General features: G+C 26.5%; 1 protein-coding gene across 3 annotated transcripts; it reads right to left on the bottom strand.

Annotated features, from left to right (window-relative positions):
* Positions 1–1,055: 1,055 nt before the first annotated feature.
* Positions 1,056–8,486, bottom strand: LOC100165598 (legumain). Of its 3 annotated transcripts, XM_001943770.5 has the most exons (12): positions 8,350–8,486; positions 8,088–8,275; positions 7,887–7,984; positions 4,441–4,522; positions 4,276–4,361; positions 4,065–4,203; positions 3,911–3,980; positions 3,707–3,834; positions 2,278–2,502; positions 2,085–2,201; positions 1,839–2,021; positions 1,056–1,351 (listed from the first exon to the last, which is right to left on the bottom strand). In XM_001943770.5, the coding sequence occupies exons 1-12, from the start codon at positions 8,375–8,377 to the stop codon at positions 1,178–1,180; spliced, it is 1,518 nt and encodes a 505-aa protein (XP_001943805.2). In that variant the 5' UTR covers positions 8,378–8,486; the 3' UTR covers positions 1,056–1,177. The 3 variants fall into 3 exon arrangements, with proteins under 3 accessions (XP_001943805.2, XP_029346538.1, XP_016659498.1); XM_029490678.1 differs by lacking the exon at positions 8,350–8,486 and having other exon boundaries at positions 7,887–7,991; positions 8,088–8,211; XM_016804009.2 differs by lacking the exon at positions 8,350–8,486 and having other exon boundaries at positions 7,887–7,997; positions 8,088–8,202.
* Between the last annotated feature and the right edge of the window lie 7,878 nt (positions 8,487–16,364).

The following is a 16,364-nucleotide window of genomic DNA, read 5'->3' as shown; positions in this document are numbered from 1 at the left end:
ATTGTGCTGAATACGTAATGTTAAATGCTAATATTATTATTTACTATTTGGCGATTACAATTTACAAGTTACAACTCTGATAGTTCGATTCTTGACAGTACATTAGTACAAGAATGAAATTCCTCGACTAATTTACTATAATGAATAGGTATTATTAATTTTGTTTAATCTTTTAAATTCTATTCTAGTTAATTATTTAATGGTAAAATTATCTCTTATAAATTATCCTAATTATTATTTGTAAATTACTTAAATAAATTGAAAAAAAATACGGCTATATCTTTTTATCTTTTTATTAAAAAAAGTAATTATTACAAACAAAAAACATTTATAATTAAATGAATACAATGTCGAGATATTGACATAAATTGTAATTACAATATTTCAATATTGTTTAATGTTAATCAATTCATAAGTAGTCTTCTGTGAATTGATCAAAAGTAAATAATAAAACAATTCAAGTTAAGCTTAATTAGTTTGAATTGCTGCTAAATTTTACTATGACAATAATATGATAAAGTTATTGTAATTATTCTAGGTTATTTATTAGTTAAATTACTACTAAAATATGTATGACTCAAAACCTATTAAGAAGATGCTACACAGATTTTTGCTGTCTCCGTTTTACAAGTGCATAACATAGCAAATTTGCGCTCAGCAAATCACGTTTAACTCACTAATAGTTTAAAAATAAGAATGAATCGGCTTATTATGAAGATGGTAAGAAGATTATATGTATTTTTGTGTGGGACTTTATGATAATTCAGTTTTTAAGTTTATTTTTGGTATATTAAATACGCATCACTAACTAAAAAATTGAACCATCATAAAATACTCACATACAAACACAGATAATTTAATTACCATCAAGTTTCATAATAAGTCAATTCACTCTAATTTTTAAACAAACAGCGTTCTCCTGAACGTAAATTTGCTATGTTACGCACTTGTAAGACAAAAACAACAAAAATGGCCGTGTAGTGTCCTTTTAATAATATTTATGTTGAATAATTATTAAAGTAGTAATACTTTTATGAAAACAATATAATATTAAATAATAATGGATAATTCAAATTGTACCTACAATATACATTCAAATTTCAAATTCAAAATCTAATAGGTACTTATACTATCTTAATGTATTGTGATTTAATATTGAGTATTGACAAAAAACATTTCAATAAATATCAGTCATTTTAAGTAAATTTGAAAACATTGATGAATTTTTTGAACAAACATTGTGTACAACTTGTTTAAACACATTATAAAACTCTTCAGATTTCCATTCGCTGTCTATAACTCTTGTACATAGATTGAAAAATATGTGCACTTCATTAAGTGAGTATTTATTCTATATATTTCAAACAATATAAATATAAAAATATTAGTTGGTAAAACAATTATTTTAGCACAAAAATGCCATCATTTCTGAGAAAGTTTAAATAAATTGAATTTGTATTAAACTATTAAATGTCTTGTATTTAACAGTCATAGGTATTATATTTTTACTTGTATTATTATTTATATATAATATATTATTAATCAAAATAGAACTTTTAATTTTTAAAACAACTTTTTGTATACCTATTTATATTAGGTAAGTACCTACTGTTTTCAGTGTTTTTTTTCAAATATTAGTATATTTTTATATTTTAAGCAATTATGAATATTATTAACTACAATTTAAATTAACTGATGTAAAATGTATCCATTGTTTTTTCCACCAATTTGAAAAAAAAAATATAATTAAACAGGTTTATTTATTTAATAAATATTTAAACTTTCATAGCTAGACCTAGATGATTGAATTTAAAATAATTAATTGTTTGTAATTTTACCTTGGGTAAAGAAAAACAGCTAGTAGTGATGTGATCCAAAGTTTGTCTGTAACATGGAAATACATTTAATGGCAAATTACTAGGAAGTTCTTTAAGCTCATCAATATGTCCAATAAATCCCGGTAATTGTTTTATAACATTTCGAAGAATTGTATTAAATGTTCTGTCCATAATTTTTCTCATCTACATAAAATTAAACAATGTATGTTTTTGATTGATACCTTAATATAAACTAGAACGACATACAATACTATTGTAAATGGAGCTTGGTTTCATAGTATTATTTTTTCCATTATGTTGTTCTTTTGTCTGATATGGCTCATATGTATTTTTGGAAAATTTATAACTAAACATATTTGTACCCTGTTAAAAAATAAAGTACCTATATACATTTAGGAAAATATTATTTAAATTGGTTATATAAGTATAAAACACTTACATTATGTTTATTAAATGATGGAATATCACTATTTTTATAAGAATATTTGGAAAATACTTCCTGTGATTTGCCAATATATGCTGATAATTTGTTTTGACCGACATTAAAGTCTCCATACGGCATCACATTGCTTAGTTTAACTGAAGTTCTAATGTAATTAAAATGATTGAGAACAGTTCTTTTTTCAACCAATTCATTCACATGTGATGGATATAATATACCGAGCTTCATAGAAATAATTCATGAAATATTAATGTAATTGGCAGTGGCATAGCCAGGATTTTGGAATGGGAGGGGGGAGGGGGGCAAAGCAAAAAAAAAAAATCGGCAACCGTTCTATTACTTGATGAACGCAAAAAAATAAGAATACATAATATTATAACATTAATATAAATTGTCAATGTGAAACCAATTAAAATTAGCACTTCAATGGCAATTTTTGAACGATTGTATATCTATTGATTATTTGTAAAAATAAACGCCAAAACACGTTCAAAAATATATTTTTACATTGAAATTGGGAGAACGATTGGGAACACAAGCAACACGTTTAGGTACACATTTTTTCAGATACCAAAAATTAATGTAACGTTTGGGTACATCATATTTTTAAAATAATATCACATTTGAGCATCAATACATTTAAGGTACACATTTTTTTATTTTTTATTTTTTACAGTTTATTAGCATTACCCAGGAGGTTGGCTCATAATCGTTTCCCAAATTTTTTTTTTATTTGGAACTCATTTTAAAATATTTTAGGTACATAATATTATATCAAATCATTGCTTCATTATAAAAATACTAAACCGGCTTAATTAAAAATTGTATTTGATTTTATTTACTGCTATCTTATTTATTATACATTTTTTTCCAACATAAAGTGGATTGCAATGTCATAAATATTTCCTAGTATTATTGTCAAGTTTAAATTCATCATTTTTTATTTAAATATATTCATGTTATGTTGCAGTTACGTTTAGTTACAAAATATGATGCGTTCCTTTTTACCACTTTTTACCATTGCAGGTTTTCAAAAACTTCAGTAATATTCACATTCATGATTCTTACTGTTTAGTTAGAAAAAACAAATAAAGCTGAGATACTGAACCTGAGTGATTAAATGAATAAACTAATCTGTAGTACAGGTGTAATAACGATATATTGTATATGTATTATGTTAACCCAAACATTCTCTGATTAGACTGATTTACCAGGCAAAATTATAAAATACTTTTTATTCTATGTGTTTAAACGTTGTGTCTATTTGTACCCAAACGTGTTGGGTTTTCGATCCATGTGTGATGTGCCTAAACATCCATCACTCAAAATAATACGGCCAATTGGGGGGGGGGGGCATGGCCCATTGTCTCCCCCTTGTCTACACCACTTGTAATTGGATTGTCTTAAGTAATAAAATAAAAAATACATTTGCTTGATCTTCAATCCATGTACAACTGAATTCATCACCCAAGCAAACATCTGGTGTTTCATCTTCACCAATGCAATATATTGACCATGAACTTTCCCTTGGTCCAGCTGCAGTTACAGCAAATACTAATTTAATGAAAAATAACTAAAATTAAATTGTTACAACTATTAGAGCAAAAATTTTTTGAGTAGTTATGCTTACTATTGTTAGATTCACTCAGTATGCCATCAAATAAGGAACCGGCTCTACATGATTCTATGTATAAGAGCATCTAAAAATAAAATTGTAAAAATTAAAACTTAAACATGCCCTTTTTAATATCTATTTTTATATGGTTATAACTTAAAATTCTTACACTATTAAATTTGTGATCACTATACATTGATTGTAATGCATTGTTTAATTCATCAGCATATAAGTAGTTTTCTGGAAATGCTAATATGCCCGATGTTCCATGACCAACAAAATAGACAAAAATATTATCCCTATGATTACTATAAAATAATATAAATGCATAGCTTATTAGAATTTTAATACTGATCAAAACTCACTCAAAAATATCTTACCTTTCAATTACGCGACCTGAGCCAAGGTTTATCATAGCTGCCTTATTTCCGTTTAATACATTCAGGAAATGTTCACTGTTTACTTCCTTTGAAAATGAAACACAAACAATTAGTCTAGAAAATGAGTACCTATGATAGCTTTCAATTTTGTACTACTTTACTTACCTCACCTTTATAGTCAACTTGTACGCCTTGGTAAACATCTGAACCATTAGGATGATTAAATAGTTCACCACGATATGGATTTCTGTATTTTAAAAATGAAGTTAACATTTATTCATAATATTATTTTATTTTTAGACAAAACCAATAAAAAATATAGTTATTTATTGTTTTTAAAAATAGATAACTAATAGTATTAATAATTTAATGCAAACTATACTTTTATAATGTTTGTAATACACATATTTTTATTATTTTATCAAAATATTTTTGTCAGAAAAGTTAATTCTTTATACAGGTATTTAATAAGATTTTTATTTCTTACATGGAACTAGGTACTTACTTAAATTACAAGAGGAACAATTTCAAACGATTTAAAATATGTTTTTAAAATTTAAAGAAACTGTGATTTCGATTAAAAAAGATTTAGTTCATTTTCTTTTTTCTTAATTTTTAAAGGAAGCAGTTCCAAGCTTTCTTCCTACAAAAAAACTCGTTTCAGGTAAACGTACTTTTTGGAACGAGTTCCTTCTCAACACTGACCTTATCTAACCTGTATTCCTTAAATATTGTAGCTTGATACTTATAAATATTTAACATATAGTTTTTAATAAATCTTTAAGTCTAGTTTACTTCCTTGACATTTCAAAAAATCATTTGTAACGCTAATTTATAAAACAGTTATCTAATAAATATAATGTTTTTAATTATAGGCTGATTTAAAAAAGTCTTATTTCCAAAATGTTTTAGGATAAGAACCGAGATAGCAATAGTTATTTCATCTAATTATACCTCCTACACGTGGCATATTCAACACATATTTAGACCTAGAATATTGATTTCTACTACCGTCAATCGAGGTGACTTGAAACGATTTCGACATACTTCTTAGTATTATGATCTTAAAAAAAATTGCACTGGGCTACAAAAATTATATTTATTTCCGCACACGTCTAATGAATTATAGAATAGAACCTTCAATTTAGATTTTTGATAAAAACTCGCTTAAAAAAAAAATAAAAACACGTGTTACAAGTCACCTCAATTTTTAGGTGACTTGTAACAACTATGAAAATTCAACGTAAAATCCAATTCAAGAACATTAGAGTTGACTTGTAACAAAATATTTATAAATATTTACATGCTTAAAATTTTAGTGAAATCAGAATTTACCTATCTTACTTACTTTTAATGTTAATAAAAAAATAAGCAATTGAAGTTTTTTTACCATAATTACCAAATAAAGTAAGAGGGACTTTTTTTGAAAATACCATCAAAAAAAACACATGCAAAAACACACATTTAGAGAAAAAAAAATTTCAAAAAATCACTTAGAAGCTAAACTTCATTCTATGTATTTTATGCATTATATGCGTTTTTATTATGTTACAAGTCACCCTTAGGTTTTTTTTGAAAAATAAAACTAAAGCTATACAAGTAGGAATAAATATTTTTAAACTTTTAATTTCAATATTCTTCTTTTGAAGTATTCTTTAATGTATATAAAATATACAAACCCCTAAACTCAACATCTATCACTAAAATCTAAAGCACTTTTAAAAGCAATGATACAATCGCTGTGATCATAAAAAATGTTTGACAATTTTTTTCGGAGGTAATGATTAGACCAATGGTTGAAGATAACATTTATAGTCATAAATATGAAAAACATATTATTTTTAATGGAGGTACAATTAAATTATATTAAATACCCTGATAGATATCTTGAAACATTTAAACAAAAACCAAATTGTTACATCTCACCTCGTAGTTCCAAGTCACCTCGATTGACGGTAATGTATTTATTTATCAGTCAAAAATACTAAATACCTACAAAAATATAGAAAAAAGTATTGTATGTACTACAAAAAACATTTTAATTTATAAATATACAGAATCCAAAATTAAATTATAATAAATATGATCCAATGATAAAATATTTTAAATTTTTAAGATATTAAATTGATTTACATAAAATACTAGTTAAATTTTAATAAAAGTATTTGTTCAAAATGTTGAATAACTTTATTATTTATTTTTAGTTTCTTAAGTTAATCAAACAAGCTACTAAACAAAGTAATTATTAGTTAGTTATGTTAAAAGTTACCTACCAACTAAAGTACCTACTTTCGAACTTTTTTACTAGTTAGTGACCAGTGATCAGCATTGGAAACCAAGGAAAATGTTCAACATATTTTTAAAATAAATTTTCTTGGCTAAAATTAAATATTATGTTGATTGACTAAGACACATAACTTGCAAGTTTTCCTACTGAGACTTGGGAGTGACTATGTGAATTTATGCAGAAAGTAGCTGTTATCATGTTCTTAAATCACTTATTATAACTTAAAAGGCAATAGACTCACTAAAATTACCCTCAAATCTCAATAAATGGTTATAAAACACATTGGTTCCACGTTTAATTTTAAAATCTTAACTATAGCTCTGCATGATTTTTTTATTAGCATACAAAATTACTAACATTATTATCATTATCTTATTATTTTTTTCATACATTTGGAAACATTTTCATCAGGTTACCTATATCTTAACTATTATTAGAATAATATTTTCTTTTGTACCTATCTACCAAAGAAAATGTACCTTATTACTTATTTATAAATAAATTAATTAATAAAAAAATTAGTAATATAAATCATTAATCATTAATTGATGTTCAATTAATATACCTAGGTATATAATTTATTTATTTATAAGCAAAGGAAAATGTGATTATTTAAACAGTGCTTAGTACCTACTATACTTACCTATATATAATTACTTATTGTCATTAATCAAATAATAAATAATTAGGTAACATTTCTAATTATTAATATAAGTGTAATTTCAACAGAATTCATTATTTAAATGTGGGTACTAAGCAGTCTTGTAAAGAATACTTTTATTTTGTATTCGGAATACATGAGAATTAAGGTATTCAGAATACGTATTCGAATAGTTCTTAAAAAATATATCCAGAATACATATTCGAATACTTTAAAAGTATTCGAATACTATTAGAATACTTTTTTTTATAACTAGTTTTTGTCAGTTTTTGAATGGTTGGTACCTAATTAACATTTATTAATTAATAATTAAAAATACAACCTAATCATAAAATATTTTAAAATGTTGACCACATTATATGATACGACCAATACGGGCCATATACGGGATACAACAAATTGGTGTTTATAAAAATAATCACATCATGGCTCAATATTATATTTCCTTCAAAGAATAAAATTAATGTTCATGATTTATAATATGTCTACTATTCACAAATTTAAAACTATTTTTCTGGATCGGAAAAAAGTATTTTTTTAATGAATAAAAAATACAAATAAAAGTATTCAGAATACGTATTTGAATACTTTTATTCAAATACTTTACAAGACTGGTACTAAGAAATTTTATTGATTTGATATTATATTAAAAATATATCTTACTTAGGGTCAAATGCTACATCATCTGTCATCATTACAATTATACGGTCAACTGGTATACCATTCTTCAACAATGTTTGATATGCATGTGAAACATCAGCCTAAAAACTAGTGCTACAATTAGTTTAATAATTTTTCATAATATGAGAATAATGATAACTATGTAATGCATTTTTGTTTTTTTTTTAACCAACATTTTTATACCTGATGTCTATAATTATCCCAGCCTTTCGAACCAGCAACCAGGAACACCCAGGTTTGTTTATTGGCACCACCAAAAAGTTCCAAACATTCATCAATAAAATTACTTGGACCAACAATAATTACCTTTACTATGGAAAATATTACTAGCATGCACAGTACACTTAACAAACAGTAAATCCATACACTTTCTATAAATGTTACATAATTAATTTTGATTAGGTAATGAATTATGAACAGTATCGAAAATATATTATATGCTTACTTCTTTTAAATAGATTGTTGTTCAACATTTTTGTAATAAAGTGCAATATTTTACTTAACTAATGAGAAAATAAATAACTTATCCACTATTGTTATTACGAATTACTGCAACCATTTAGTAGTTATACATTTATAATGCTACTACATATTGAAGATAAAACATTGTAAGTACCTCTTGACGTTATATTATGACACAATTTTTTAAAGCCTCTTCCATATCTATTAAGATGTTTACCCATCTTATCGTAGGTTCCTATTAAAAATTATTTACTAAATATGTATTAATAAAACTAACTTATTTAAACAGATTACCATATCATTCATGCCAGTGTTTGGAAGGACCGAGTTCCAAAAGTAACGGATTCCTTTTTAAATAACGGCACGTTCAACAAATTCCTTTTTATAAAAAAAGAACCAGAAAACGTACGAGTTCTTATTTCAACGAAAAATAACAAAATTATTCGTTCCTTTCCAGTTCCAATAATTTACACTGATATGTAAATAATTGAAGTTAATAGATATATATTTTTTAATGTGTATAATACTATAATGTATATTGCCAATCAGTGATCATTATGGAGTATCGACGTTAATCGTTACTCATTAGTCATTAGTCACTTAATAAATATTTATATTTCTTATAGTAGTTATAAGTTATAATTTATATAGAAATGAGTATCTATATAGAATATAATTATTTATAACAATAAACGATAAGACAGTCGAAATACATCGGCCAACAAATTAATTTTGAAGAAAATCTCGAAATATAATTATAAAAAATGTAGGCACCTACAACCTACTTGCATATTATAATTAAAAACTAAAGAGAGAGTTTGGAGTTTGGAGTTTGGAACTAAAAAGGACCTTGTCCATATTCCGAAGGAACAACAAAGAAATAAATTCATTTTTTTTTTAAAAGAACAAGAAACGGAACGAATTCCTTATTTTTATAAGGAACTTGCCCAACATCTAATTTCATGTCTAGTCAGTAGCCTTTGTATCAAACATACTGCTATACATTTTTAAGAATTATAATAACACAAATGATTCAAAATGTTTACAAATAAAACTTTGTAGGGATGATCAAATGTATTTCCATAGAATTAATCTAAAGAAAATTTGAAATAATAAAAAGATGTGTAGTTATTGAAATAAATAAGACATTTTTGAATTTTTCCAACATTGCATCTCTTCCCCTCATAAACATGTCAATATTACGTCTCTGTAAATTGTAATGGATGTGTTAAATTTATACTCAATAATGAATCATATTACACATAAAAATTAATTCTGAGCGGAGACGGTCTATCAAATTTATTTTTAATTTAGGTATATTGTGAAATTTATTTTACTATTATTAGACATTAGTAATATGGAATAAATAGATTTAATATTTAAATATTAATCTAAACATTTTGATTTTGAAAAGGTCATTGCGTAAAGTAAAATATAATAATAATATGTTAATAACTTAATAAATGATAAAAATATCAAGTCCCAAACAAATATTTTTGAATTCCAAAAAAGCAAAAAATAACTAAAATCATTAGGTATTCATAGAGCCTATAGTAGTATAGTGCAGACGTGCGAACTGCGAACGTGCTATAGGTCCCTCAACCGTATTGGCCTTCTGGCCTTCTCTAAATAGTAAAAATGTTTATAATTTACTTATATTTAAATTCATTATTGTGATCTAGCGAAGTCCATGACGAGTAGTATACATATCATTATATTATTAAAATATAAAAGCATTTAACATCAAATCAGATTTTTGTTGTTATAATAATTTATAACAAATATATCGCTGTTTTAATTGTTTACCTACATAGGTCATATATATAATTATAGTTGATAGGTACATAAGTACCTACGTTATATCTTATATTTTATAAATTTTAATCAATTATAGGTACATTTAAAATCATGAATAACATTTAAAAAAAAAATGTAGAAGTGGTACCTAATGAGAAAAGGAAAATTGTTATTAAGCTGATGATTCGAAATTCCGAAGTATAGAAAATTACCTTTTTGGAAAACAAATCAAGTTCAAATTTTTGTTCGTGGCTCATGCTCTTATAATATTATCGTTATTTTGTTACCTACCTAGCGCATTCCCGTGGCTAAATACACTGCAGGTAATGTGTAAATTTACACTTAGTTAGTTACTAAATATTATTAACTAGGCCTACTTCAAAATCATCTGAACAGCTTAGCTCATTGGTTCAAATCATGGAAAATCAAGATCAACGACTCCAAATCTTCTCATGTCACTTTCTCCTTCCGTCCCGGTGATTGTCCTCATATAAAATTTGAGAATGCAATCATTCCTCATACAAATGGAGTCAAATATCTCGGCTTACTGTTTGACAGAACCTGGGGTAACCTGGGGTAAACCAAACGTAAACAACTAAATAGCCACCTACACATCCTTAGGCCTCTCATGAAATCTAATATGCACATCTCCAACCTTCTACTAATCTACAAATCTCTTCTGCAACCAATCTGGTCATACGGAATCGCTCTCTAGGGTACCGCAAAACCATCGAACACTAGAACCATACAAGAATTCCAAGCCATTTGCCTCCGCATAATTGCTAAAGCCCCTTGGTACGTCACAAATGTTGCTCTTCATAATGACCTCCAAATCCCCACCATTAAACAAACAGCTATCAAATTTATTATCTTCGCCTGCACTCCAATATGGAACATCACTCAAACCCCCTCATCGCTCAACTTCATACCAATGCTCTTCCAGACAACCCAGCCAGACGCCTCAAACGCGAATGGCCCAGAGATCTTCTCAACGCACATTAAACTTAATCATGTATATTACTATTTCTCTCTAAATTACCTTCCACGTAGGAATTTCTAATGTGAAACTTCTACTCATTGTACTTCCCTCATCGCCACTTTTAAACTATTATTCACATTTACTTATTGTACCATTTTGTATAGATTGTAAATTTTCATAAATAAATTACATTAAAAAAAAAAACCTAGGTATTTCAATTAGGTAAATAAAAAAAATAACATTGAATAATTTATATTTTGTGGGCCTTTTAAATTAAAATGCACGATAGGCCTTTCTTTTAGAGCCATTCCGATCCTGGTTTAACTAAACTTCTAGATGCCATTCGTCGTGGTTCTATAGCAAATAATATGTACCCAATCACAGTCTGAACTATCTTGAAACGCGTCTCTCTGTCGCATATAATTATGCGTTTATACAAAGCCGTCTCTGTTACTTGCTTGAATAATAATACTAACAAAATCAGGCCTTAATCCCATAGAATATTTCATATTTACCACATATTATTCCAAAAGTGCATTGGACATTTCGGTACTCGTAGACGTGTTGTAGTAGGTAATGATACCAACGACCGACCGTGAAATACCTACCTACCAAAAAAACTGTACACTTATATTTATCTACCAAAAACGGTGTATTCCACCTACTAATTAATTACAATTTATTAAACTAAAACTTAATTAATGTATTGTTGATAATCATTATTATCAAGTATTTTAAAATGTTATATTATATTGTTATACCTACGACCAGGCGACCTACCTACGTCATCGTCATATCGTTTTTACGTCATCCCAGATAAAGTAAGTTATCGTTGTCTTGGTTGTCTTTACTAGTTATTATTATGGTTAATATTGGGCTACAATATGGCTATAATGGCTATTATGGCTATAATATTGGGCTTAATATTTGGGTACCTATACCTATTATACATAGTATTAAAGTAATGACTCAAGTCACAAGTAATTTGTCGTAATAAAATTTAATAAAAACTTTATAACTTTTAAAGAATATGACAGGTTGTTTGCGCCGCTACCGATCCTACGAGTACCTATGGCGGTTGTCAAGAAAGGAATAAGATCCTACATCGACAATTGAAAAACAATTATTCACACCAAAAACTGCCATTGGCACAAATGTACAATCTAAAAAAACTGTTTATATCAAAAATAATTTAATCTTAGAGAAAATTCGTGAAAAACGGGAATTTGTGATCAAAATCAGTTTTTGACTAAATTGATTTTGTTTTTACGGAACAATTCAAACGTTTACAACACTGTAGATGCTTGACTTTTTCACCAAAGAATAATATTAGCATTATGTAGACATCATTTTGGCTCATTTTTCAATTTTTTTTCGAAATATGTACGATACATAAATTGTTGTTAATATGTAAAAAACTTGAAAATGTAATAGGTACAAGGTTTTTCATAACTTATAATAAGTTGTTTCTTATAAAAATTTTAAAAAAAGTTCAACATAAGCCCACATTAAATGGTATTTGAGCGTTAAAAATTAAATTTCGATATAATCGGAATTTATAAGAAAATTAACATGGGGAGTTGATGATGACGGTTTGTAAGGTGTTCAATATAGGCAATTTTCAAAGTGAAGTGTGCGCTGCGTATAAACTTGCAGAGCGCTCCCGTGCATGACGTCGATAACGCACTATAAGAATAATAATATTTTTTTTTTTATTTTTTTTTTCAAATGTTAACTATTTATCCGACATAATGTCTGAAAACATATTTGAATATATCATGAAATATACGTAATATAATGACTTTCTTACATTTGTTAATTAATATTTTTACTTCTATATTATCTACATTTTAAAATTCCTAATATTCAAAATATTCAAAAAAGGAAACATTATGTTCAACATTTAACTAAAAACCATAAGTAAATCGATAATGTGCAACAATATAAAATTATAAAATCATAATATCAATATATTATTTTAAATTTAAATCAGAAAAAACAAATATCGATATATGTGGAAATTAAATAAACATTTTTCATTTTGATTTCAAACCCTTTACTATTCAATATTATCACTAATCAGTTCCAAGTTCCAAGATTTTGATTTTATACATTTAATAAATATAATTGAAAATAATATACATCCTAATGTATACAAGTTGTTATAACTTATAAGTAATTTCTTGAACTTTTTTTACTATATTATAACTAATATTAATAATTGATTAGAAATGAAGTCTGTATCGATTTCCGGTGGCGCTCATCATACTACCGATTAGTTCTGTACTTCTGTCAAGTGTTCAATGATAAATTATTATATAACATATAAAACAATTAGCCATTACAGCCTCATAATTATAAATGTTCAGAAAAATCAAAGCTTAAGCAATAAGTACCCTCAGTTTTATTTTATTGAAATTTCGCCTATGAATTGAACTTGAAATCCCAATGATCAAATGCTGCTACAGGTTTTTATTTAATAAAAAGAAATTGTCATGTTTATTGAAAAAAATATTTTCCCCATTTTTCTTGTAAAATCGCATTTTATAACGAACCATTAATTGATTTTAAACACAGAAACAAAACAATTAAATTAAATAATACAGACGATACCTATTTAATTTTCATTTTTAATATTGCTTAATCTATTTACACAGTTAGGTAGATACTATAATATTTCACTGGTTAGAGTGATTTATTCTTATATAAAAATTCTATGTAAACATTTATGGTTATGGTAATTACCTACTTAAATAATAATTAATTGGCCACCATGTTATATTAATTTTAAATATAGGTAAAATTAATATATACAATTATAAAATATTTTGTGGATTTAATACTGGATGGATGAGGTAATACCATATAGTGACTATTGTTTAGTTCATCTTGATTATATGATATTTCATTGATTCGTTCTTTGAATAAACTTTTTTCCTTTGAAAATTGACGAATTAACAGCAGTTATATAGGAGATGTCACGTTTTTCACGGTCATGTTGATTGTTATTGATTAATGGTTTGTTTTCACCCTTTTAAAATAAAATATCATTACTTGGCTACATAAAATAAAATAAAAACAATATCATACAACAATTAATTTATATAATATATGTTATAATAATTAAGAGAACATCTCTTGAAAAATAACCCTCGACATCATAGCCATTGAGAGTTCATTGTTTTTACAAAATATTTTATATTATTAGTGTATGACATACGTATCTACATAATTGCTCATCATGTCTCAAGAGTCAAGATGTTAAACTAATATCATTACAACTTTGGCAAAAAATAAAATAAAATCAACTATTCTCCACTGGCTGAAGAACCATTTGCACAAAAGGACACCATCATATAAATATACTTAGAATAGGACAGACACCGGACTGAACCATGGTTATCTAATGTCTCATACGTCAAAGTATGACTCATACCGTAAACAAGAATCCAATCATCTTCCCAGGACCAAAACTTCCAATAGGTACCTATTTAACGCCCAAGTTAGTCGTTAGTATTTTCCTCCAGAAAGCGGATTGGATTAACTAAATAATATATACCTACTGTGTTTCTGGTAAAATTATTTTAAACCCATTTGCAATGTTAATATATTGTAATAACTATGTTAAACTTAAACATTGTTAATATATAACAATAACTATTATTTTGGGTCAAATTTGAAATCGTACGAGCTACAAAAAGATTCAATTTGAATTTAAAAAAAAAAAAATGTTTATTATATTACTCAAAATGACATTGGTACTTCATTGTTATTATTATAATTTAGCTATAAATGTAATTAAACAGGTTGTTTTTGTATAGGGAATATTGTTGTATCATATATATGGCACGATTACACTTGTGCAAACAAATATAATGTTTCAAGTACTATTATTACGACATACACCTAATAATACTCGGGAATTTGTTGGGTCAAGATTTTAAAATTATATAATATTATATACAAATAGTTAATTACACGTGACTACGTGAGTTACTGTTTTTATATATATAAATTTGAAATTTATGACGCTTATATAATACATATTATTTGGCCGAATCGATTCATCAGAACACGTTCAGAAATCAGATCGGTTCTACACTCCTGCAACATTTCAGCGCATTCATTTTTCACGCAACAATTCAGCGTTGACATTTTAGCGCGCGACAATTTATTATTTTAGTACATCTATACGAGAAGGTATATTTGGTATACTATACGACCTATTTTAAGCGCAAGACAAATCAGCGCACGTTACGTTTAGTAAAATATATTATATTATTTAAATATTAATTTTAATTTTATTAAAATACACCCCCATACTTAAATATAAGCAAGTTAAAAAAATAATAAATCATTATTTTTATTATTGCTAAATACACACTATAGTACTATACGTCTATACCAATACCAATTATTATAAATCATTCAGGTATTCAAATTCAAATTATGATTATATTACCTACTAAATACAATATACCAATATAATTTTTATTTAATTAAATGCAATTTTGAGCTACTCGTTGTAAGTATCAGTAGTGCTCAGCTGAATTCTCGTGCTCACTCCGCAGGCAGCAGAGGTATAAATTGTCGAGGGCTAAAATTTCTGTAACGGATATTAGAGACACCAACACTACGCCGAATTCGGAATTCCAGATTAGGACGTGGATATTAATTACCTAATTATAATAAAAAAGACTAATAAAGATTTTTATTTAACGTATTAGTGAACTAAAAAGTAGAAAATAAATTATCTTGTCCTTCTATCTGGTATAGTGAGTATGATGGTACTTTCACTGTTGAAGTGTGCTAAAATAAAAACCTGCCGCGAAGCTGGGCAAATCAAAATTAAAGATGTGAATATATTTAACCTGATACTAATATATAAGAATACCAGTGCATATGAATTTCATACTCCGAAATAGTAGCAAAAAAAAAAAATTAGTGCCAACATGAATAAAGAAATGAAGATTAAATGAGCAAAAAACCATTTTACAAACCAGTCTGGTTGAGCACACTTCAACAGTGAAAGTACCATCATACTCTCTATACCAGGTGTCCAGGTGGGAAGGCATCAGCGCTTATTTTCTTCTTTTTATTTTACTAATAAGTCAAATAAAAACGACTTTTAATTTTTTTTAAAAATCCAATTTATTTAACACTTTTTAGTAACAAAGTTTAACTCTCAAACATAAAATGGAAAGCATAAAAGGAGTCTTTTT

The sequence above is a fragment of the Acyrthosiphon pisum genome, chromosome X, assembly GCF_005508785.2.
Source record: "Acyrthosiphon pisum isolate AL4f chromosome X, pea_aphid_22Mar2018_4r6ur, whole genome shotgun sequence".
Classification (NCBI taxonomy): domain Eukaryota; kingdom Metazoa; phylum Arthropoda; class Insecta; order Hemiptera; family Aphididae; genus Acyrthosiphon; species Acyrthosiphon pisum.
The sequence above is the reverse complement of the archived record's forward strand: the minus strand, read 5'-3'. Positions and strand labels throughout refer to the sequence as shown.

What these genes read in the sequence shown, in the direction of transcription:
- LOC100165598 (XM_001943770.5), bottom strand. Translation starts at nt 8,377, where the DNA reads ATGTTGAACAACAATCTATTTAAAAGAA. An exon ending in TCAGGTCGCGTAATTGAAAG is followed by an intron (nt 4,204 to 4,275) that starts GTAAGATATTTT and finishes ATTATTTTATAG; the next exon opens with TAATCATAGGGATAATATTT. An exon ending in GTGATCACAAATTTAATAGT is followed by an intron (nt 3,981 to 4,064) that starts GTAAGAATTTTA and finishes TTTTATTTTTAG; the next exon opens with ATGCTCTTATACATAGAATC.